This window comes from Pseudochaenichthys georgianus, unplaced genomic scaffold (assembly GCF_902827115.2).
Source record: "Pseudochaenichthys georgianus unplaced genomic scaffold, fPseGeo1.2 scaffold_223_arrow_ctg1, whole genome shotgun sequence".
NCBI lineage: Eukaryota > Metazoa > Chordata > Actinopteri > Perciformes > Channichthyidae > Pseudochaenichthys > Pseudochaenichthys georgianus.
Genome location: NW_027262869.1, coordinates 76,979 through 102,430, shown reverse-complemented (window position 1 = coordinate 102,430; position 25,452 = coordinate 76,979). Strand labels below are relative to the sequence as shown.

Sequence of the window (25,452 nt, the reverse complement as noted above, 5' to 3'; positions counted from 1 at the left end):
TTTCGTGAAATGCTAATTGAAGAAGTGAGCCTGTTTGTTTTTACCCAGTCCTACTCCTCCTTGAGAAGGACAAATCATATTTCTTTGCAAAGTTGGAATTATAAAATAGACAGGTTATTTTACCGTGGGAAGTTTGGCATTCATAGGGATCTGATATTGGAAGTTTCTTTTCTGCTTGAATTGACGGTTTTTGAAATATTCCAGTTTGCAAAAGTGTTTTGGCGATTATGTGCTGTGTTGTTTTACCATAGTGTAATACTCTTCCCTAGTGTAATTCTCTTTCCATTTTTAGGAAGGAAAATAAGCTTTTTTTAAATACAGGTTAGTTTTGCAACAGTAATCCCTAGTGGATTAAGCTGGAAATTACAATAGCGCACTCTGCTGGTAGTACAGAATTATTACATAGAGGAAACACTCAATAGCATTTTGAAGTCTAATTCTAAGTGTTATAAACATGCTTCATCGCCGAGATAGAATTGCAAGTGGTTTCTAATTATAAGATAAAACACTTTATATAATACTCTTTCAAATAAGCAAACAAAGGTATTGAAGCTAACACAAATGACATTTACATAATTCCAAACACTTCGGAAAGTGGAAGATTTTCACCAGATTTCTAATTTTCATAGTCAAAACCATACACTGTACAATTTTTATTTTTAGCATTTCAGATTTTAAAATTTGCATAATTTTTATCTTTTAATTAACTTTATTTAAAAAAAATAAAATAAAAATACTAAAAAAAAAAGAACAGATTTAACAATTCTGATGATGTAGGATATTTTGAAGGAATACAAAGGTACTAGTCAGAGGACTAGTGCTTTGATCATTCGAATAGTTAGAGAGCATGTCACCGAAAGAAACTAAGTTGAGACCAAAAGCAGAGCCAGGCTCAACTGCAGATATCAAGGAAAGGGTACAAATCAGATCAGATGCTACAACAGTTCCAAAACTTAGACAGAAGACATGGAACCAAATAGAGAAACTGTTGGAACAGTGGCAAACAAGAGGACTGGTTCCAGCAGATGATCAACCTGGACCAACAAAAGCCCATAGAAGAGCAGTACTCGACTATGAGCACGAACAATGCCTCCAACAGCTAACTATATGGAGAGAAGCTGAAGAAAGATTTATAAGAGTTACAAGTCTGATACTCCATCTGGAATATGCCAGCCTATTGGCACACAGCATAAATGTGGTCCGAGTAGCAGACCTGCCAGTGAGGGAAGACATAGCAGAAAAAGCAAAGAGGCTCCAGTTATCCAAACTCCGAAGCTGTATCTAAGCCTGGCCGAAGTCCCTCCTCCCTCCCCGAATGTTGGTTCTATAGGAGAAGTCTTGCAGTTGGATGGAGTCTCCATGAACAAACATCTCAAAGAATTGGAGTTTGAAGTAAGAGTGCTAACCAGTCAATCAAAACACCTGATAGAAGAGAACATACGATTAGAAGAAATCACAGAAGAAAGACAAACACAAAAGACAGAAATGGAAGCACTACAACTGAGACTCTTGAAGATGCAAATAGCTGAGAAAGATACCGAAGCTATTAAAAACAAGAAAACGGCAAGGCAAATGGCAGCTACATCAGGGATGGCCATAGAACCAGAGAAGGCAGGTCAGACACCTCCAACAATTCAAGCTCGGGAGGTGCCAGAGATTCAGGTGCAGAATCAACAATTCCGAGGAAGACAAAGTGGCAGAGGAGGAAAGCCACGATCAAGACGAAGAACAGATGAAGGCTGCTACAAATGTGGTCAGCTGACACATTGGTCCAGAGAGTGTCCGCAGAACATTGCACCAAACAACGGCCCTCCATGCAGATACCCCGGGGAGGTTTACGACGGAGGCAGGGGGTCCCAGAGATGTCAAAGACGAACAGGGGTGCCAAACATGACCCAAATGCCACTGACACCCTGGTATCAACCACAACAATGAGGAAGCTCAGAGGACCAGACCACCAGGTGATGCATCTTCAGCACAAGGGTATTTTGAAATCTTCAGCTACATTGAGCCATATCTGTCACCACAGGAGGGAGAGGTTTAATGTAAAACATGACAGTGAGTAGCATATTGCATTTACACATAAAGCATAAAACATAGTAGAACATTTAGCAGACTATTTTTGTAATTATGAGAAGGAAAGAGATTACGAGTGATGTTGTTCCCCTACACAGAAAACTATTGTGTTTACACAGCTAGTGAGGTCAAGACGACGGGTTTCCACCCAAAAATATGAAGACGGAAACCTAGTACTCGCCCAAGACGGAGGATCCTTACCTCCTGTTTACACCGACTGCAGTTCAAGGGGCGGCGATACACCTGACGTGGAGCTGTTGAGACCTGAAAACAGAAACTCGATTCTGCTGTGGTGAAGTCTGGCTACAAAGGCAGGTGTCCGATAGGGTCGCTTGTCTCAAACCAGTGAAGAAGTCAACAAGAACCCAGCAGAACTAGAGAGTGACTGTTAGCGGGAGAACAGAGATGGAGCAACAGAGACTGGCACAACATTCCCCAGCCAGTACATAGATAGACCCCGTCAGAAGACCGGGGCTGTGTTTAAAGGGGAACTTCATTTACTGTTAGTGGAAGTGTAGTTTTTTAGTCAAACAATTATGTGATTTTTGGAGTCAGATTACATTTTTCTCATAAACACAATTTTATAATCGGTCTGAAGTATCTGTTTTAAGGCAATGAGCTGCAGATTAAATAACATAACACTGATTGAGAGCTTGGATGAAGAAGTTGTAGGGTTTTTACAACAGTTTCAAGAATCAGTTTTTATTTATTTATTCTTGAGTGACTTTACTGATTTATAGTGTGGTGCGTAAGGCAATACCTCATTTTGAGTGAGGGGCACCAGCCCTTCATGCATGTCACCCTCGGTGAGAATAGTTTGTATTTTCCCTCTAGTTTGGAGAAATATTATTTTATCATATCTTTGTTCAGCGGTATCAACCAATGCTCTAATCCTAGAGTTATTGAGACGCATTAGCGACACCAGGGGTATTGTTTTCGCAGCAACAATGATGCATAATACCAGGACAAAAGCCATTCCTGAAACAAGTATTTTTTGTATACCATCAGAAAGCCATACATCATATGATATATTTGTGTACACCTTATGGGTACATGGAGGATTTGTATTTATTTAATGCAACGTTATGGGTTTTGCGTGTCCTGTTCAGAATAGGGTAATCATTGCAATATTAATTGAGCATGTTATGCTCAAAGGAGGGAGTGTCATGATTATACAGACATATTGATTTCACCGGCAACTTCCAGAACATTATTGGGAGTTCGGACTGATTTGGCAGAGCTGGAACAAAACAATAAATAGAAATAAGAAACAGATAGAAACAGCTCAAAAGACAAATTGTCTATAGATTTTTATAGATTGTACACTAAAGTGAAAACCTATTTTTTGTTTTACATCTGAAAAAGAGTCCAATTTTAGTATACGTTATTATAGTACTCATTATTTAAATTCTGTAACTGACACAACCAGAGAGAAAATGGAGATGATGTCAAGAACAACGCCAAAGCAATGGTGGGGTCCCCTAGGGATGAGAGTCAGAATAGCATTGTTGATTGAGCTCATTACACTGGGCACCTTTCTGGTTGGATGGGGAGTACAATAAGTAAGACTTGGATCCATTAGTCCACTCATAGAGAATGCCCACATCATTAACAGAACTCCAGCTGTGTTTCAGAGACTTTCACTTATCCCCAGAGCCAGAAGATCAGCTGAGCCACAGGAGGAGGAGTTAGGAATACTCGGTCCCAAAGGTGAGGCGGTTACAATCAAGATGATTCACCCCCATATATGCAGTTCTTGTATCAAATACAATACAACTTTATTTATAAAGCACTTTAAACCTCCAGACCAAAGTGCTGTACAGGCAAATAGATAAAACAAAGCATACAAAGAAGTAACACAGCTCAGCTCACACACCATACAACAAGTACAAACAAAAAACTATGTAAATGCATCTCCACCTGAGGAATCCAGAACCATCTCCACCTGAGGAATCCAGAACCATCTCCACCTGAGGAATCCAGAACCATCTCCAACTGAAGCATCCAGAATCACCTCCACCTGAGGCATCCAGAACCATCTCCACCTGAAGCATCCAGAACCATCTCCACCTGAGGCATCCAGAACCATCTCCACCTGAAGCATCCAGAACCATCTCCACCTGAGGCATCCAGAACCATCTCCACCTGAGGCATCCAGAACCAAATTCATTCAAATTCAAACCAGAAATTCATTTCCAGCTCGTCCTGTCTTTGTTTACAACACAGACTGCTAGCTCTGAAGCTAACCAGGGTTGCTAGCTGTGGGTCCCTGGCTGGAGTGAGATTTTGATATTTAATTACACATATGCGCACTAAATGACTGCTATGGTGTCAGCAGCGGGACCTTAGCATATATATAGGATATACAATATATACAAATACACAATATTGGACACAGACTATAAAGGGCTCTCAGTTTCATTCACTAATGAAATCCAAGCACATGTTTGTCTCCACTGTTTCATTGTGTGCAGAGGCCTGTCGCGATAAGCTAACAGTTGACTTATCGCTCCAATACACACCTCAAGGCTTTATATTGCAGTCTATCAGTTTGTAAGTGATGTTTTGCTGCTGCTTCAAACGCTATACAACCACAGTCTGTTGTGGACCTCATCATGGATCTGTACATGTCTACTAATGCTTGTTTGTCTGCGCCCCAGCTGCATCCAGCTACAGCTCGCAATACATTTAATACTTTTAGCATTGTGTCTCCACTTGATTAATCTGCATGTCCCATGTGTGTTTGCTATCAAACCACAGTCCTAGGTATGTGAACTCATTAAGCCTTGTCATTGGACGATCATAGAGTGTTGGCTGTTGGCCATCAGTCTTGCGTTTGTTTGTAAATACCATGTAGCATGACTTGCTCTCTGACATTTTGAATCCAGTTATATGACCACCTCTCCACTTCTTTAGTCGCTCCAGCTTCTCCATTACGTATGGGGCACGTCTTCCCCTCATCCACAGAGCCCCATCCTCTGCGTGTAGAGCCCATTGGATGCATGAGTCTCAGCATGTCAACATGTCGTTAATCATGATGTTAATAATATTGGACTGACTGCACTCCCTCGGGGGATACCGTTTTCTATTTCTAAATAACTGGAAACATCTGCTCCAACTTTTCCTCTAAACGTCCCATCTGTTCAAAAGGCCCTTACCCCATTGATCATTCTCCCTCCAATACCCATTCTCCTCCATGTGATCAGTAGCCCCTCCTCCATGTGATCAGTAGCCCCTCCTCCACACAGAGTCATACGCCTTTCAATGTCAACGTACACTATTGCCACTATCTCTTTCATTCTCAATGTTTCCCCACGTCATTACTCACTCTCACTAATTCCACTTCCAGAGCTGACCTATCATCCTGTCTCTTCTCCTTCACCTTTTCATTCTCTGCTAGCAACTGCTGTGTTTGCTGCCTCTGGATATCACCGAGATGCTCCCCACTATGTACTGCTGCAAGTGTCCTTCCTCACATACCTGCCTTCTCTTTATCCGTCACTGCCAGCCTCTCCCCATCAACCAAAGCTGGCATCCTAATGGATTCCTTTCCCCACTCATCTGCTGAAACATGGACCAGACATCACCTGGTGTTACTCCTCTGCCAATGGGAGAACACAACTCTCTCCATGCTCTCTCTCAAGTGTCCTTCCTCACATACCTGCCTTCTCTTTATCCGTCACTGCCAGCCTCTCCCCATCAACCAAAGCTGGCATTCTAATGGATTCCTTTCCCCACTCATCTGCTGAAACATGGACCAGACATCACCTGGTGTTACTCCTCTGCCAATGGTAGAACACAACTCTCTCCATGCTCTCTCTCAAGTGTCCTTCCTCACATACCTGCCTTCTATAGTATATGTTGCGTTATGTGGCTTGTGATGACCTCTGTGCTTCCCTCTGATGTTAGCAGGTGTACCGACTCCTCACACCATATCCTACATTCCCCCAATCAGCTTTAGCAAAGCACCACCTGGTTATCTCACCTCCTTCCTGCATCTATACATTATTATTCACTTTAGGAAGCACTGGATAATGGTCACTTCCTCCAGTGTCCACTATAATACAGTCCATCCCATCAGGAGATTGCACCTCCCTGTATGCCACACCATCTTTGAGAAATGACTGCAGGATCTCAGGTCTGCAAAGTGGACAGGTAGGCGAGAAAGGCTTTTTGGAGTCTCAGAGACCAAGGTCCTGTACACTTCGCATCCATCGACTGCACGACTTCAGGTCTGCGATGTGGACAGTACACCTCAAATACATCACTACACAACCTGGGTATTTGAAGATAAGGGGATGTTTATAATATGCTGCAAAACACAACAACTATGCAGGGTGACGAGTCTGTTTCAACAAGTCCTCCAACTCATACGACCAATTATGCCGATTGTTCAGGCGCTTAATACGTGCTGCTCCCGTTGAATGCAAACGTCACAGATGGACGTTTATTCACAAATAAGCCTCTCTGGAAAATCCTAAATTGTAGGATAGTTTGGCATTAAAACGCTTTTTGATTAGATTCCTAGCGAGAAGTGTAGATTGTACTTTTAGAATCCACGTCCAGTCGATGTGTAGGATCTATAGTTCTATAGATATTAGGAAGATGATCTGAGGTACGCGGCAGCCTCCATGTGAAGTCACGGGGTGAAAACAGTATTCCCTGTCTCGACGTTTTCATAATAAACCAATGATCAAATGAACATTTAATATTCATTACTAAAGGTACAGCCGAATCATCACACGCACAAAACCTGTTGCCGCCGCAGATGGACCAGAACAGGGAGCGTTTGAAAAAAAAAAGGGGCGGGTCCGCTCAGTGAAACGATAACAACGAAACATGGAGCAGCAGTCTGCGTTTAAATTGTGTGTGTGTGTGTGTGTGTGTGTGTGTGTGTGTGTGTGTGTGTGTGTGTGTGTGTGTGTGTGTGTGTGTGTGTGTGTGTGTGTGTGTGTGTGTGTGTGTGTGTGTGTGTGTGTGTGTGTGTGTGTGTGTGTGTGTGTGTGGCTGAAACACACCCGCTGCCTCCTGGTGCTGCAGAGAGGTCATGCAGTGAAGGAGGTGTCTTCCATGAAGCAGCTGGGCAGCAGATACTGTGAGAGTCACAGGCATGAATACAGAGGTCAAGGCAGACTGGTGCACTCTCTCCTGATTGGCCGATCCGGTGGTTAAACATATAGCTCTACATCCCTGGCCGACATGTCCTTCAAATGAAGTCATGAAAACACGTTATTGCATGTTGTTGTTGAAGAAGTTTTATTTGATAAACATTTAAATATTAAGAGTAGCCTGCATACACAATAGAAAATATCAAGAAGATACTGTAGTGATCTCTACAATGAAACAGTTGGTGCAGGACGTCCAAAGATATCAACAGGAGGAAGTGCAAAACAGACCAACTGGGCTTTATTTAAACATTAAAGATTACTTTAAGTTAAGGTCTTCTTGAATAAGAAAAACACGTTGGGGTTATCCACAGATAAATATGAAGTCTGACAAAGTACTTAACATCCAATCTATTGCATAGTTTATTTTGGCACTTGACAATCACCTTCCCTGACTTTGAGTCAGGTGGAACTAAAGTCTGCTTTCAGGGTTGTTTATATTTCACATCGTTAATCAGAATCTGCAGAGGAACTAAAATACATGTAGTGGAGTAAAAACACCAGGTTAACCTCTGAATCGAAGTGGAGTAGAACAAAGCAGCATGCTGCTGTAACAAAAACATTTCCCAGCTTGGGATCAATAAAGTATCTATCTTAAGATGATTGATGGATTCTGCCATATTTGCAACACGTGCTGTCCCATTCCAGTTTGGAAAGCCTGCCGTGGCTCCATTCCATTTCAAAGAGCTGTTGAGCTCAGCGTAACCTTGCCGCACTGCCACTCCAACATCCAATCACAGGGCTTGATGACTAATCACGGGGTTTGTAAAGCAAGGCGGATGTTGTAGTCCCAAACGATAGCTGGGGATTCTGGGTAGTGTAGTGCCTTCGGAAACTGTAGTGTCAAACCTCCTATTTGTTGCATGATGTAATGGAAACTTCTGTGTAGCAATGCAGCGAGACCTCAGATCATCTTCGTGATATCTATCACACTGTAGATCCTACACATCCACTGGACGTGGATTCTAAGAGTACAATATACACTTCTCTCCAGAAATCTAATCAAAAAGCGTTTTAATGCCAAACTATTCCACAATGTAGGATTTTCCAGAGAGGGTTATTTGTGAATAAACGGGAGCATGTTGTTTCTCACACGACCACACTTTAAAACGTGGCTATGGGTCGTAATCTAAGGGGCTTAAACAATCGACCTCTTTGGTCGTGTTTTGTAGGAGGGCAGGCTGGTCTGTTTCTAAGGCCATTTTATTTGTGGTAGTCTGATCATTTCAACAAGAGAATAGAATCAAACTGAAAACATCGTAAATATGTTCCAGATACATGAAGCAGATAATGAACAGTGAAACTCGCTCATGGACTTTAAGGTGAAGACTTTAAGAAAAGGTTTTCCCACAGTCTTTGTAGGAGCCATTTTATGGGTGTTGCTGGCGTCTCAGTTTACCTTATTTATATGAATAGTGCAATATCAGGGTCTATGCAGGAATCCTGAAGTCAGATTTAATACCTTTGAAGACCTTTAAGACCCTTTCCATACATTTTAAGACCTCATCGCAACTTCCAGTTCTAACCGGTTACATTGGCGACACACTTTACCTCACATGTACTATATTGATTAGCTAAACAGAGTGCAGACAGACTAGCCTCCTCTCCACATGAACTTCACCCTCTCTGTGAAGGTCAGGGTGAATGCAGCATGCTGCTTTGCTGCTTCTGTGCTCTTTCATTCCAGTAGAACTCCTCAGAAACCAGTAGAAACCAGTATTTGACCAATAAACAAAACAATTGACAAAACTTTGAACTATGAAATATATTAAACTTTGGTGAGCTTCAGCGGGGTAATGCCATATAGGAGCTCCCTCACAAACACCCAGGGGTTCAATTGGGCTGGGGCTGTCCGGGGCTAATCCCGGCACAGGACGATGCTCTGACGTCATCACCCTCACACATTTGTCATATGTTTACAAAAAACGATATATATGTTAAGACTTTTCTCGTTCTTAATATAGACTATATTTAGGGTCGATATGTGTTGACCTTACTTTAAAATAGCAGATCTCTGTGACCGGATATAGTTTGGCTTAGACCCCGGCCCCACGAGGACGCATACAGTAAAACGCAAACGCAAAAAAACTGTAGTACATATGCCAGGCCTGTATGTGGCGCTGCTGCCGCCACAAAATACACCAAAAGCAGCAGCGAAGAAGACCCCGGAGCATAGTTGCCCTTCTGTTTATTCTCCGCGGTGGACGGCGTGTTCTCCTGCTGTATATCTCTCAGGTATACCCCCCCCCCCCACCGAGCGGAGCAAGGCAACGAAACTTAAAATAAGAAGCAGCATTTTATGGCACGCTATGCATGGGGCCACCTTTACCTCTTTCACACCAACGCAACTCCGGTTCAAGCTCCGTGCTAGAGCTTTTCAGGTTCAGAACCAGTTCGTCGGTTTAGCTCTGGCTCTTTTCACACCGCCCAGAGTCCGACTGGTAATGCGTCGTTGCCTCATCGTTTGCGTCATGGCGTAACCCTTTGCGTGCCTGCTTCATAAAGCCAAACCACGCGGATGAAATCAGTTGCATTCATTTCTTATGGCTCTATCTGCAGCTTTTCTAGAGTCATTTCTGTGGTTTAGTTATATTCTTATAAAAAAGTGTACTCGTGTCAATAAAGGTTTTTTTGAAACACAACTGTTTCCCGAGGTCGGTCTTATTTCTTAAGGTGGACTGAACCATGAGTGTGGAGTAACTTTGTATCTTTCATTTAAATGAACTGTAACCTTCACCCAGGTATGTAACAGCTGTTCTCAAATGAACACGTGAAGTAAAGTTTAATATTTATAGTTTTATAGATGTATAATGAGTTATAATGAGGTTATCAACGTGAATGCTCAGGTTCCACCTTAACACGCAGACACGTTGCTTCACCATGAGCAGAAACCTTTATATATACAGTCTATGGCAGAAACACTGAAACTCTTGTTAAGTTTCTCCATCGTTGTGTACAAACTGGATAAAACGCGGGCTTGTTGTTGTTGTTCAGGAGTTGATCTGCCCCTGCCCCCGCCTCGACGTAAGCGTGACATATGCGGTGCTTTTGCTCTGGCTGGACAATTTTTTGGTGCTTGAAACGAACCGGATTCCGGAGCTAAGAGGCTGCTCCGCTGCGGTGTGAAGAGGAAAACCCGGTGCTTTTCAAGCTCCAGCTCCGAACCGGCCCTGAAACACCGTTGGTGTGAATGAGGTATCCGAGCCTCTCAGCCTGATACCTTGAGGGGGTTTCCCGACATGTCGTTGCAGTAAATGAAAGGGTGTTTCATGTTGTCGTTGCTGTGGACCTTCTTAATACCTTGGAAAATGCCGTTTGATACTTTTTAAAGGAATGGTATGCTCATGACACTCATTTTTTAAAAATTATCATCCGATAAAACAGACCAGTCTCTGCCAGTCTCTCTCTTTTTTTTTTTTTAATCCGATGACATTATCAGTGATTTTAAACTGATTATATACCGAAATAACATCAACACTGTGGGCGCCGCCATTTCCCGGACGTGACGTAATCCATGCGTTTGGTTTTCGAAGACACGTTGATCTCCATGTTATTTACTGTAGTTTCTCTATTCAAATATGCCTCACTGTATCGCGAAATATTGCCATAATTCGGATAGGAACAATCCACGGAATGCTCGGTTCCATCTGTTGCCAAAAGGTAAGCATAAGAAGTACATTCGGAGGCAGTGGCTAGCGAAATGTGGCCGGCCCGAACCGAGAGATTTACAGGCTCATGTATGCAGCGAACATTTCACATTTCCGGACGACTACTCTGAGAGTATGATCAAACATAACATGGGATTTAAAGAACAACCATTACTCAATGGAGATGCAGTACCATCGGTCTTTCTGGTGTCATCACCGACCAGGACACCAGTTCGGCCAGTAGAGAAATCGCCCTCTGCAAGTGTGAAGCGACGGAGGAGCAGAAGTAGTGCTCGGAGTAAGAATAAGGTATGTTATAGCGCATTTCCATTGCAGCGGCTAGCCCCGTTTTAACGTCCAGGCCAGGACAGTTTTTGGTGGCCTTTCCATATAGCGTAGTACCGGCTAGTGTGTATTTCCCCCCAGTTTTTCCGGCCCCATAAAATCGTGATTCTATGGCCAGGGACAACGAAGCTGAGTATGCTAAACTAGAGAGGGAATCGCTAGCAAGGGTGGTATTACATGCATACATATAGTATCTTATATAATCTTCCCATTATACACACATGCATTTCCAAACATCTGGACTACCTATGTTGCAAATGTATTATCTTTTCAATTTACACACGGCATCTATTGCACGTCTGTCCGTCCTGGGAGAGGGATCCCTCCTCTGTTGCTCTCCCTGAGGTTTCTCCCATGTTCCCTTTAAACTGGGGGTTTTCTTCGGAGGTTTTTCCTTGTACGATGTGAGGGTCTTAGGACAGAGGGTGTCGTATTGTCATACTGATATGTATGGCTGAATTCCCCCATCCAATCTCTTCACATTGGTCAAAACTTGTTCCTCTGCTGACGAGTTCGAACTGAAATACTCCGTGTGTTGACAAAGTGAACGCATGGATGACGTCACGACCATCACGTGACTACTGAAAATGGCAAACATGGCGGCGGCCAGACGGAATATACAGGTCTTGATAAAAAAGAGCTATAAAATCATTATTTACCGGGGAATATCGCTGATTTCTTCAGGGTATGGTTTAAACATAACGTTTCACTAAATACTGAAGTTTTGATTAAATATCTAATGAGTGGACCATTCCTTTAATAGCCTTAATTTTCGCTAAATTGATTTATCAACTTTTAATACTTTTTAAGACCCCGCGGACACCCTGAATGTTATTTTGAACACTTGGTGGTGGGGTGTATAAAAGGGGTCATGGGTGAAAGGAGAGGAAGTGGACACAGGAGGAAGAGCATACCGATTCTAGCAGATGGCCAGCCCAGACGATGCTCATACTACAACTATTGACACAGTGTACTTAAACCTTGGTATGTAAAGCAATAAAACAGCGCGCTGTCGGCAGACGGACAGAAAACGAAACTCAAAGGAACAGTGAACCTTATGCCTGTCAATTCTGACGTTATGTCAACAGATGGCGCTGTTGGGATGCGATCTGTAATGGAAAAAAGGATTACCCAACACAAGGCTTATTGTAAACTGTGAAAAAAACTAAATATGCTTAATTGCGGCTCCTACACTCTGAAACCCACTATGGTTTTTCTCCTGAGTGAACACGAAGATGTGATTTGAGAGCACCTGATTGAGTGAAAGTTTTCCCACACTCTTCACACCAGTACGGTTTTTCTCCAGTGTGAATACGGTGATGTGATTTGAGAGCATCTGATCTAGTGAAAGTTGTCCCACACTCTTCACAGCTGTACGGTTTTTCTCCAGTGTGACTACGGTGATGTGATTTGAGAGCATCTGATCTAGTGAAAGTTTTCCCACACTCTTCACAGCTGTAAGGTTTTTCTCCAGTGTGAATACGGTGATGTGATTTGAGATGACTTGATGTAGTGAAAGTTGTCCCACACTCTTCACAGCTGTAAGGTTTTTCTCCAGTATGAATACGGTGATGTGTTTTGAGAGCACTTGATTGAGTGAAAGTTGTCCCACACTCTTCACAGCTGTAAGGTTTTTCTCCAGTGTGAATACGTTGATGTGTTTTGAGATCACCTGATCTAGTGAAAGTTGTCCCACACTCTTCACAGCTGTACGGTTTTTCTCCTGTGTGAATAAGCAGGTGGGTCTTTAAATTTCCAGATGTTGTAAAGGATTTGTCACATTGCTGACAGCTGTGACGTCTCTCTCTTCCTTTCGGTTTCTAGAACAGATGGACAGAGAAAGAGAGAAAGTCAATCTAAAAAGCATAAATACACAAGTTAACACAATAAAAACTCACTTAATATAAACCTTGATTTAACAAAATACTACTTATCAACTGTTTGTCTTTATTATATTTGATACAGTAATACAGCAATATTCTAACCAAAGTATATACCAGAGGTGGGGGACTCGAGTCACATGACTTGACTTGCCTATTTTTTGACTTGAGACTTGCTTGACTAACATTGATAAAAGACTCGACTTGACTTTGACTTGGTATTCATGACCGGAGACTTAGGCTTGAGACAGATGACTCGAAAGGACTTTACTTTTTAAAATAGAATATTTGCATTTGTGTTGTACGAAGCCCCTAGAGGGAAATGAAAGAAAAAAAAGAGAGAGAAAGTATCTTCTTGTTCGCAGGAGAAAGTAGGAAGTGGAGTGCACAGGAGACAGCCGTTTCATTGCAGACCGTTATGTTTATGTGAGGAAATACATACATTATTTGAGATATATTTCAAACTCGGACTTCATTTTAGGGACATGTCGGCCAGGGGTGTAGAGTTATTTGTTCACACACCGGATCGGCAAAACAGGAGAGTCTGTGAACCAGTCTGCCTTGACCTGCTGCTTCATAGAAGAAAACCTCCTTCACATCTCTGCAGCACCAGGAGGCAGTAACGTGTAACTTAGAAGAATCTACAATCATCCCGGTGCCAAAAAAGAACAACATCGACTGCCTAAATGACTACCATCCAGTGGCACTCACCTCCACCCGCGCTAAAGTTTTTGAGAAGGTGGTCAGTCCCCGCATCGTCTCATCCCTCCTTCCCGGTCTGGACCCCCACCAGTTCGCCATCGCCACAGCTCTCCACTCTACCCTGTCTCACCTGGAGAGTAGGAGGAGCTACGCACGGATGCTCTTCGTGGACTTCAGCTCTGCATTTAATACCATCCTCCCTGACAGACTGGTGACCAAGCTATCAGTCCTGGGAGTATCCCATTCCTTGTGTCTATGGATTAAGGACTTCCTGTCTGATCGCCCCCAGAGAGTGAGGATTGGCACCCACACCTCCACGTCCCTCAGTCTCAGCACCGGATCACCACAGGGCTGCGTGCTGAGCCCCCCACTATACGCCCTCTACACCTATGATCTCGTCCCCGCCCACACCAGCAACTCCATCATAAAGTTCGCTGATGATACCACCGTGGTGGGCTGCATCTCAGGGGGTAACGAGATCGCGTACATGGACGAGGTGGAGCAACTGCTAGCGTCGTGCAAAGTAAACAACCTGCAGCTGAACAAGCTGAACACCCAGGAAATGATCATTGACTTTAGGAGGAAGAAGACCGTCATGCAGCCCCTGTACATTGATGGAGGCTGTGAGAGTCTCAGTGATCAAACTCCTGGGCGTTCACCTGGCGGAGGACCTGTCCTGGAGGACCAACACCACGGCGACCGTCAAGAAGGCACAGCAGAAACTCTACTTCCTGAGAATACTCAAGAGATACCACCTCAGACAGGACCTGCTTGTGTCCTTCTACCGCTGCGCCGTGGAGAGCATCCTCACCGACTGCATCTGCATGGTTCCTCCACCGCAAAGAGGGGTGCGCTCCAAAGGGTCATCAACTCGGCCCAGAAGATCATCGGTTGCCCCCTCCCCTCCCTGGAGGCACTGTACAGCTCTCGTTGCCTTAAGAAGGCAGTCAAGATCCTCAAGGACCCACACCACCCGGGTAACGAGCACTTCGTACGGCTGCGCTCAGGCAGGCGCTTCCGTACCATGTCTTCCCGGACAAACAGACTCACGTTCAGTTTCTTTCCCAGGGCCATATGTGCACTAAACGCTGCTAATATTTAAATTATATAAGCCTTCCGTGCAATACGAGGGGAATCGTGCAATTTAATTTATTTATTATTTATTATTGTACATATTCCTTTTTTTAAGTCCCATTTATTGTTTTTATAGTGTCTTGTTGTTTTTATATTGTCTTGTTGTTTTTATATTGTCTTGTTGTTTTTATATTGTCTTGTTGTTGCGTGTTGGCACCTTGAGTCTAGTGTAATTTCGTTGTACCTGAACAATGACAAATAAAGATAGATCTATCTAATCTGAGAAGATGCAAAGAGCTGCAAAGAGCCTTCACTGTGTTTCCCTTCATTAGAACACACACACAAACAAAGTTTAGACAAAAAAACAAAATCCAAGAGGAACGGAGCACACTGAGACTCGCAGTGACCGGATGCCGTCTCCCTCTGGGTTCCAGCAGTGTCTTAGGGATTACAGCAGGAAAGACAATATCCTGGACAAATGCTTTGTTAATGATAAAGGAGCCTATGTGTCTAGTCCTACGAAATCCTGATGAATAACCCCAGTTTAAATCAGTTAAAAGTGTGTGTCGAGAATTCGGGTGTATTTTACAGTTTGTTGTTTACGTGCCTCCCAGCGGCAGAGGACACTGTTCACGAGCTGCAACTCAGCCACCCCGATGCACCGGCAATAGTGCTCGGGACATGAAGCAATGTCGCCTGGAGCCGCGAGGCTATGCTAGAGCTACAACGCGATCGGCCTCCTACGAACACACAAAGCCATCTGTGCTCTTCGTTATTGGATGAAATCCCTCGGGAGCCGCTTAGAAACACCAGGAAAAAGAGACGAGGAAGGAGGGGAGGCGTTCAGAATACGGCGCAGATTCAGCCGGCCACCACTTCCATCATTCTCACAAACCTGTGCTCATTGAGCAACAACGTGGACACACTAAGGACACACACAAGGTCCTGTCATGAATTTCTCTAGGCCTCTTGATTATGTTTCACGGAAAGTTGGCTCCAATCTACGATGCCTGAATCTCTCTCTGAAGGACCCGGACTCGCCCTTGTTCGAGCAGACAGGGATGCGAACTCGGGGAAAACCAGAGGAGGCGGTATTTGTGTGTATATTAATGATCTGTGGTGCCGATCATACTCAGTAAAATGTAAAACCTGCAATCCCAACGTAGAAATTCTCGGCATGAAGTCAAGACCCTTTTATCTGCCTCGAGAATTCGGGTGTATTTTACAGTTTGTTGTTTACGTGCCTCCCAGCGGCAGAGGACACTGTTCACGAGCTGCACCGGCAATAGTGCTCGGGACATGAAGCAATGTCGCCTGGAGACTGTGTTACCTGGGTTCCAGCAGTGTGTTAGGGATCACAGCAGGAAAGACACTATCCTGGACAAACGCTTTGTTAATGATAAAGGAGCCTATGTGTCTAAATACAGACACCAATACTGACCTCTGATCATAATGTTGTGAATATGATACCAGTGGATAAGACCAAACTCAAGGGAACCAGAAAAGAAAGTAATACATCATATGTGACTAAGGACATGAAACAAAGACTACGGAGCACTTGAACAGACAGAGAGAGAACTGAAAGTCAAATTGAGGGAATCAAAACACACAGAGAGCTTTTGGGAAATGCTTTTAAAGCCAAAGACCCCAAAAAAGTGTGGGACACCATGAGAACCGTGACAGGAATGACCTCTTCAGCTAAACCTATTGTGACGGACAAGACATACTTGATCCATACCAATGTGCCTATAAGCAAGGGGGTGGTACTGCTGCTGCTCTGGTTCACATCATCACTAAACATTTAGATAAACGTCACACCTATGCAAGAGCCCTCTCCCTAGACTTCTCAGCAGCAACACAATACAAGCAGACCTAGTGCTGCGTACCGGTACGCCGAACCGGTACTGGACTTGTCAAAAGTTTCAGTTCAAGTCCGGTTAAAACCGGAACGTCGGGAACCGGTACTTGGACTCGCAAAAAAACTAGCACTTACATATATTCTGGTGTCTGTGGTTATTTAAACATTCCCTGATAAACGTTATTCAGCGTCAATAAATGAGTGCTAATCCCAGTGTGCTCGGTGTACAACATCACATGTCATTTCACCTTCGATTCACGGTTTGAAAACGTAGCATTTCGCCACATGCTAATGCTAACCGGAAGTGAAGAATTTTCAGAATAAAAGTATTAAGTTAATAGTGTGAACTTCCGGTTTTTTCAGAATAACACTGATTTAAATTAAATAGTGTATTTAATTCAAAATTACGCCACATCAACATTGATTTAAATTTCTAACAGTATGTATGTACATCACTATGTATGTACTGTATCATGTACACATGTAGAGTTGTAGAAAAGACATGGTGTACAGACAGTACAGTACACTCTGACTGTACAGCCACTACAGTGTATACTGTACATAGTAGGTGTGTAACAGTGTAATGCGTATAGTCTACTCTACACTCTACCTTTCAGCAACGCTTTAGGGATTTAGGCTCAGTCAGCTCAGGGACTGTTTGGTTACTTTAGTTTGGTAAATGATATAAATGTTTGAACTTTGTAGTCGTTCACTGTAGTTGCTGTCATAATTCATTTGTAGACTAAGTGGTAAAAGTGTTTTTTTTACATTTGTACTTTGTAGAGAAATGTAGACACAAGTTGGAAGGGAGCGCAATAAACCTGACGACTTTGAATTTGATGAGTTAATTTTAAATTGATAATTAGTTCACAATAAGTTCACTTTAGTTACTCACACAACTTGACACAATTCATAGGCATACCAGTAAATCCATACCTGATTTACTGGTATGCCGCTTTCCTCACCAGGAGAGAGCAACTTGACCAAACCCTGTCATCTGCCATCACAACCAATGTAGGGCCCCCAGGGCTGCGGGAGTTCAGCTGTGCTCTCAGCTTCTTTTGATGACTTTACTGAACTGCTGTCTATAGTGTGATTTGACTTTGACCGTCTAGTCATTGTTGGATGATTTTAACATCCATGTTGACAACCCCCAGGACAGAGGGGCTAAAGAACTGTTTTGTGTTCTTGATAACTATGGTGGGGACCCTCTCATGACATCCAACTATAGGCCCATCAGTATCTTACCCATAGCATCCAAGGTATTTGAGAAATTGATTGCCAAACAAATCATCAATCATCTCAACAACAGCTCCTTGTGTTCAAATTGAGAACCATAAGTCTAGTGTTTGTCAACTGGAGTACCACAGGGCTCTGTATTGGGCCCAATCCTGTTTAGTATGTACATAAATGATCTGCCTTCTGTGTGTGGAGAATGTGATGCATGCTGATAATACAGTTGTTTTTACTCATGGCAGAACCGCAGAAGAGGCTGCTACCAAGGTCCCTGATGTGTTGGAGAATATTACATCCTGGCTTAACAATAACTGTTTGCAACCAAATGTCTCAAAGACAGTGTGTATGTTCTTCTCCAAGGGCCACAGCATTATAACAGAGCAAGATGTTTTCTTTTCTGGAAGGAGACTTCAGGTTGTCTCGGAGTACAAGTACTGAGGAGTACATATTGACACAAACCTCAATTTAAAACCCATATCAAAAAGGTCTGCAATAAAGTAAAGTTCAATCTGTGAAATTACAGATACATTAGAAACGTGCTATCATCTGCAGCAGCTAAGCTATACCTTCACTCCATGGACCTCTCCCACATCAGCTGGTCTGATGCTCACTCTGCAGCTCTAAGGCCACTGGAATCACTGTATAAACAAGCACTCAGAACACGAGACGCAAAGCCATTCCGGTTTCATCATTGTCACATTGTTAAAAAGTATAATCTGTTCGGCTGGGAAAATCTCATGGTTTACAAAAACATCTGCTTAGTTTATAAGACCACTCGTGGGTTGGCTCCTCCTCCTCTGGCTGCATCAGCCTAAAGCCCACCTCAACCAGAGATACTAGAGGTGCGGCTAGGGGAGACGCACCATCCCATTTAGGAAGAGCGCATTCAGCCAGGCTGTCTTTCATTCCACGCATCCCATCAATGGAATTCAATACCTCAACCAATGAGAGTCCTCATCCTACTACACATTCAAGCACAGTGTTACAAAGTGGCTCATTGATCACCAACAGTGTCAGCACTGATGTGTGGGTGTAGGTGTGTGTATGAGTGGGTATTGTACATTTTGTATTTATTATCATGACTTGCTCCTATCTGCATCAGCCTAAAGTCCAAAGGTCTTCAATGACATCCACTTATGGCGCATTTCCACTGCAGGGCCTCGCACAGCTTAGTACGGTATAGTTAGGCCTTGGTAGGCCAGGCTCACTTTATGCTGCGTTTCCAATACAGCTTAGGAACTGGGGCAGTAACTATAGTAACGCAGTGTAGGCGGAGCCGTGACGTCATCTTCAATGTGTGTCACTACCCGCCCTGCCCCATCTGCAGTGCGCATGTGCAATGTATGCAATATGTATGGCATTCATAATTTATATCTAATTACATTAACTGTGAATGTCCTTCATTTTATTTCAAATCACAAAATATTTTAATAAAGATATTTGAGAGTTCATGACTCGCTCATGCACGATGCAAATCGGGCAGCCGTCTAGACGTCAAATGTCCCATTAGTTTCCGTATGGAGTTGTCAAATATGGCGGAAGCTAAACAAGTACAAACCACAGACTGTCCGTGTCATGGCGAATACAGTCGCTGCTTTATTTATGTCTGCAGTGTGAGAACAAGTTTTTAGAGAGTACTTGTGCATGGACAAGTGAGTTTGGCAATGTACTTGTCCGAATACGTTTTTCACTCGTCCAGAATGGACAAAAATCTGGGCCACTGGAATCTTCTTCTTCGCCATCGTATTTTACTTTTCCCCACGGTTTTTATGACACCGCTAACGTAAGTGAGCGGTAAGATTTCACTGCATCACACAAAGGGTTGGGTATCGTTTGGATTTTAACGATTCCGGTTCTGCTTTTCGATTCCAGTTATTTTCGGTTCCGGTTCTTTGAGAGGGTCAAAATAAGTCCCGTGACAAACTGGGAGAAAAATGTATTTATGAAAACATTAAGTCAGATCTGTATTCCATTTACAAATCACTTCATGCTGTTGCATTTCTTACGGTTATTGAACACAATTATATAAAAATACTCTCTGCATTGTTTAGTTGGCTCCAAGTGGTGCAGTTTGAGAATGTACGATTGGCCCAGTCTCCTCTGATGCTACACTGCAGCCTGCTGGGAGACACAGTCCAACCACACATGTCCAACACATAGGCCTGATAATGATACATTATATTTATAGCCTATAGGCCTAGCGCTTTCTACAACTCAAAGACGCTTGCACGCATTTATTCACACAGCTGCAGCTGCCCAGCTGCTCACTGTTTGGAAAAGTGAATACATAGTATTTTCATCTCAATAATGTACTTTCTATACCCTGCTTCATAAACAATACTGACATCCCTGCTCCTCCGAGTCTGGGGGTCAGGGGATGTGAGGACAGCGAGGACACAGATAGGGAGGCTGCTTCACTCCATAAAGGAGATGCATCAATATTAACAACTCAGGAGCTGACACGCTGAACAACCTTCATTACGTGTTAGAGGAAGACAGTCTGACAAAGATGAGGCTGTTAAACGGGCAGCGGATCCGCTGTGTGTAGAGAGAGAGGGGGTGAGGGAGAGAGGGAGAGTGAGAGAGAGAGGGGGAGAGAGAGAGAGAGGGAGAGAGAGAGGGGAGAGAGAGAGGGAGGGGGGAGAGAGGGAGGGGAGGAGAGAGAGAGAGAGGGAGAGAGAGGGAGAGAGAGGGGGAGAGCGGGTGGAGAGGGAGAGAGGGATAGAGAGAGGGGGAGAGAGAGGTGAGGGGGAGAGAGAGAGGGAGAGGGGGAGGGAGAGAGAGAGAGAGAGGTAGGGAGGGAGAGAGAGGGAGGGGTAGAGAGGAGAGAGGGAGAGAGAGGGGGAGAGAGGAGAGGGAGAGAGGGGGAGAGGGAGAGAGAGACAGAGAGGGAGAGAGAGAGACAGAGAGGGAGAGGGAGAGAGAGAGAGACAGAGAGAGAGAGGGCTCGGCCTCGCTTCCTGTCCTCACAACTCTTATTAATCCGGTACCGGACACTTGTTATGTGTTCCTACTCTGAACCGAGTGTTGCTTCCCGACCCGGCCGCTGTGCTGCACTTCCCGCCCGCCCCGTCTAACTGCACAGAAAGCGGCGAGATGCGAGATGCACAAGCAGAACCGAAACTAACATTTCTAAACGAACAATGGCGGACACGAACAATGTGCGAATGAGTTCTGCCTTTTGTAACTGAATGTATCAATAACTTGTCAATACATCGGGGCCAAAAACGTCACTTGTCTGCCGGACAAGTCGATTGAAAGATCTACTTGTCCGATATTGTAAATAACACGTCCCGGACGTTTTTCACGTTCTCAATTTTTTACGTTTAACGTTATATTCGTTCGGTACACACGTGTCCCGCACCGAATAATTCCGTCCGTCCGTCCGTCAGTCTGACAACTTCTCACTTAAAAAAAGAAGAAGAAATCTAGACCGCAAAAATAATTAAACAAGCGAGTACCTGTTTTTCCTGGCCAAGGACAGGTTCCTTGAACACAACACGAGCGTAACGTGTCTTCACGTGGCATATGTCATTTCATTTCATTTCAAACCTTTATTTAACCAGATTGGTCCCATTGAGATCATAGATCTCTTTTTCAAGGGAGACCTGCAGCATATAGGTTCCACATGAAACATAAAACAATAAAGGACATCATACATTATATTTACAGGATACATAGTTATAGACATTTACAAGTGCCCATTGTATCGGCAAGCATCTCATTTTGCCTAGCTTTAAAAACATGCAGAGGAATGAGATTGCTCAGTTTCAATTCTTGCTGAAGATTGTTCCAAGCAAGTGGAGCTGCGCACATAAAAGCTGTCTTACCTGAGACAGTCCTTGCTCTTGGCACATCCAACAAGACCACATCATGTGACCTCAGACAATAGCTGCTTGCAACTCTCTGTGTTATCAGCGAGCAGATATAATACGGGAGTTTACCCAACAAAGCTTTATAGATAAAGGTGTACCAGTGACTGAGCCTCCTATGTCTCATCTGAAAGGAGTGCTGACAGAGAGCACCGGAACACCGCTCCAGCCCTTAACATATTGCAATACCCATAAGGAGCCGTACACATGCCGCAGTGTTTGCGTGGCTGTGTCTTCAGTTGTAAGCACAGTGGCGATCTGTTGTTGTTAGCATCTGGTTAGCTAGCTATGCTAACGAATTTAAAGCGCTTTTCTCCAACCAGGTGGAAGAGACCTCTCTCCTGAGAGGCTCAAATAACCTCAGCTCAGTGAGGTTAAGGCACACCTCGATATGATCAATATAGTTATTGATGAGACTAAATGAAAAACAGGTATAAAATACTATATGACAGTAACAAAAAAGTTGTTAAAAATAACAAGAATAGAGTTTGAAAGGAGAGTGATTTGTAAAATATCAAAAAATAAAAATATGCTTACAGTTCCGTTTCATCTGGGTGTTGAGAGATGTATCCATAGATCTCTTCATGTTGCTCTCAAAGTGCACCAGATTGATGCTTTTAACCTCAATATTAAAAAAAAAAAAAAATCTTCCCGGTGGAGCATGCCCCCGGACCCCCCTAGAGGAGGTTAGGTCCCCCCCCCCCACACTTTAATCATGTTCACATGGATAGGATACTAAATATATTTGCACACATCTTGTGTCCATATCTTTCTGTGTTGGTGGTCATGCCACACCGTGCACATGCATGCATACGTGAGTCATGGTGAGATATCTGGATTCAGAGGTTGCTCTTTCTTTGCACAGCATGAACGAAAGGCCAAATGAATGGGCTGTGATTTTAGTTTTTTTAAGCAGAGGTTGAGTTCAATCATTTGTACGGCCCTCGGAGGATGTTGTAAAAAATAATAAAAACCCTTGATTTTTAACTTAACACCTCTGTCTCCTATTGATCTGAGTATATTATAAAGAATAGCAGTTAATTGAAGCGTTATAGCACAGGCCTTTGTCAGATGGTATATTACGCTGTTTTTTTCCTGCTTCGAACAGTTCTCTCTTTTTTCACCATATCTGTGTTTCATCACTGTAACCAATGAGCACCTGCATGTGTGTGAGAACGGCCCTGACTCCATGTCGGCCCAGATTTACAAACTCCTGGCAGGACAAGCTCGAGCTCAATTCTCACACTGAATAAAACAAAGTGAGTGAGGGACTGCAATATAAGAGGGAAAGAAAGAGAAACTTTGAAACTGTTCAGTTGTTATGATGTGTAAAGACTGATGTTGTTCTATAATCGTCTGAAACTGTTGAGTCATGATGCGAAACGGTTAACAAAGAAAAAGGGAAACTCAAGCTGCTGCTGCTACACTTTATTTGATTTATCTCAAATTAAGCACTTTTAAGATGCACATATTTTCAAAAGCTGTTTTATTTATTTTCTCTATTTTATTTGTAAATGCAGCCCGAGAGGAACATTACACATATCCACAGTATTTACTCTATATCTGTAGTTCAATGTTCATTGACAATAAATATTGTTGTTTTTGAATTGTACTTTCTTTATTCGATTGGCAGTCAGCTGCTGATTACATGCAGACGTTGATAAAGCTGCAGCTACTTCAATATATATCACACTAATTCATGAAGCAAGTTAGACATTTTGATGTTCCGGACCTTTGCATGGGGACATTTTCTCTAACTGGACCTCGTTGAGTTTTAGTTGAAGACCCCTGCCACAATATTATACAATTTCAATTGTGTTCTTCATCTCCCTTGTTTGTTCTTGCTTGTGTTTGCTCGCTTCATGCCTGCATAGCTATAGAAACACTTGAGTTGTTGGTCAAGACACTTTCCATGTGATGAAGGCAGATGCCTTCCAGATGGAAACAAGTAGAAAACATTACATTCAGTTGTAACTGCCCAAACAAACATTATGTACACTATTATGGCCCCTGTTCAAAATGTAATGTTTTCCGTTTCATGTTCATGTAAATAAAATCCAAATACAGAAAAAAGTTGTACAGATGTATTTTTGATCCTCACATATTAGTTTTCCGGTTAAAACCTCTGCACGATGCATGAGCTAAATACTAGACGGCCCCGGGCCATCGGGCAGTCCTTAATGTCGAGCCCTGCGTCACACCCCTAGTAGATGGCGCTCCGAGCTGAATAAGGGCGTCAAATGAAGGCAAGACGCCCGCCTGGCGGAAACGCTGGAATGAGGAATATATTGTGATGAAGTGCACACTGACCTGAGCTCCAGGGGCCTCCTTCTTCTCCTCCATGCTGCTCATCAGCTGTCCTGATGAAGACCACAGAGCTGCTTCATTATTAATATAATACAAATATTTAGATATAATTCATCATAATCTGTCAGCAGTGAAGAGGAGGAATTCAAAGAGTTTATTCAATGATATGTTCTATTTCTGGATGCTTCTATGTAGTGTTTTATCACACCACGTGCAGTGCCTTGTCTCATCTCTGCTGCTGTGACGTAAACATGGTCCAAATGGATCCATTTGGTCCATGTGATGCTAAGCAGAGGAGAACATGATAGAAAGGTCAGATAGTTATTAACGTTACATGCACATTACTTTAACCATTACGATAACAACTTGGTTTTCTGTGTAAATTATTATTAATATAATACAAATATTTAGATATAATTCATCATAATCTGTGTAGCAACTTACATTCTAACTTACAGCTCAGTTAGTTCACTTTTATTTCATTAAAATGACTTTATTCACATAGAAAGTGACATTAATGGTTGTTTGAACCACGGTTATAACGCTATCCGTGTGAAACTATCACTAAGTTAACACAGAAAGCAAACATTAGCTAGTGAGACTGTTTAATGTACTCCATGTATACAGTATTTTCTGTATATTGTGTATTCTTTAGATACTCTAGTGATATGTGTCCTGTGTGTATACTTGCTGCTAATGCTTCATTTTTATTATCTTATTGCATATTTTAAATATGTTTAACTCGTGTAATGCCTGAAAACACTTCTGCTGGGACACAATCATTTCCCAGTTTAAGATAAATCATTATTTAAATAAAGTATATCTATTTATCTAATGAGCTAAACCGTCGCTTAGCTTAGCGTTAGCAGCTAACTGAAGAACCCCATTCATTTCAATGGGAAAAATGCTACGTCGTGGTGAGTGGCGATGCTAATAAGCTAGTTAGAGCATACATTTAAACCCATATCTATGGCAAAGAGCACCAACACAACAACTCAAACCGTCTTAAAGACAACTGGTGTAATAAATAACTAACATAAAGTCAGCTGAGCATTACAAATCAACTGTTACTCCCCAGAGCCGAACTGGAATAATAACTGTAGCTGTTAGCCGATAGCCGTTAGCTTTCATACTTTAGCTGTTATACTTTAGCTTTTAGACTGTAGCTGTTAGACTTTAGCTGTTAGACTTTAGCTGTTAGACTTTATTTAAAGATAGCTTGAGACTGTTGTGTTAAATAAGATAACTTCTGATTCGTGATTAACTGTAAGCTAACAGGTGTAAATACAC

The 25,452-nt window shown here is 42.9% G+C and overlaps 1 protein-coding gene and 1 pseudogene across 1 annotated transcript in view; one reads left to right on the top strand and one right to left on the bottom strand.

The window, feature by feature from the left end:
- LOC139433344 (zinc finger protein 91-like) overlaps positions 1–25,452 on the top strand; it is a 189,056-nt pseudogene that overhangs the window by 87,305 nt on the left and 76,299 nt on the right.
- Positions 1–25,452, bottom strand: part of LOC117441960 (uncharacterized) — a 605,495-nt gene that overhangs the window by 531,736 nt on the left and 48,307 nt on the right. Inside the window, 1 exon segment of the mRNA XM_071202313.1 lies at positions 12,486–13,024. Within this exon segment, the coding sequence (XP_071058414.1) occupies positions 12,486–13,024 (539 nt within the window).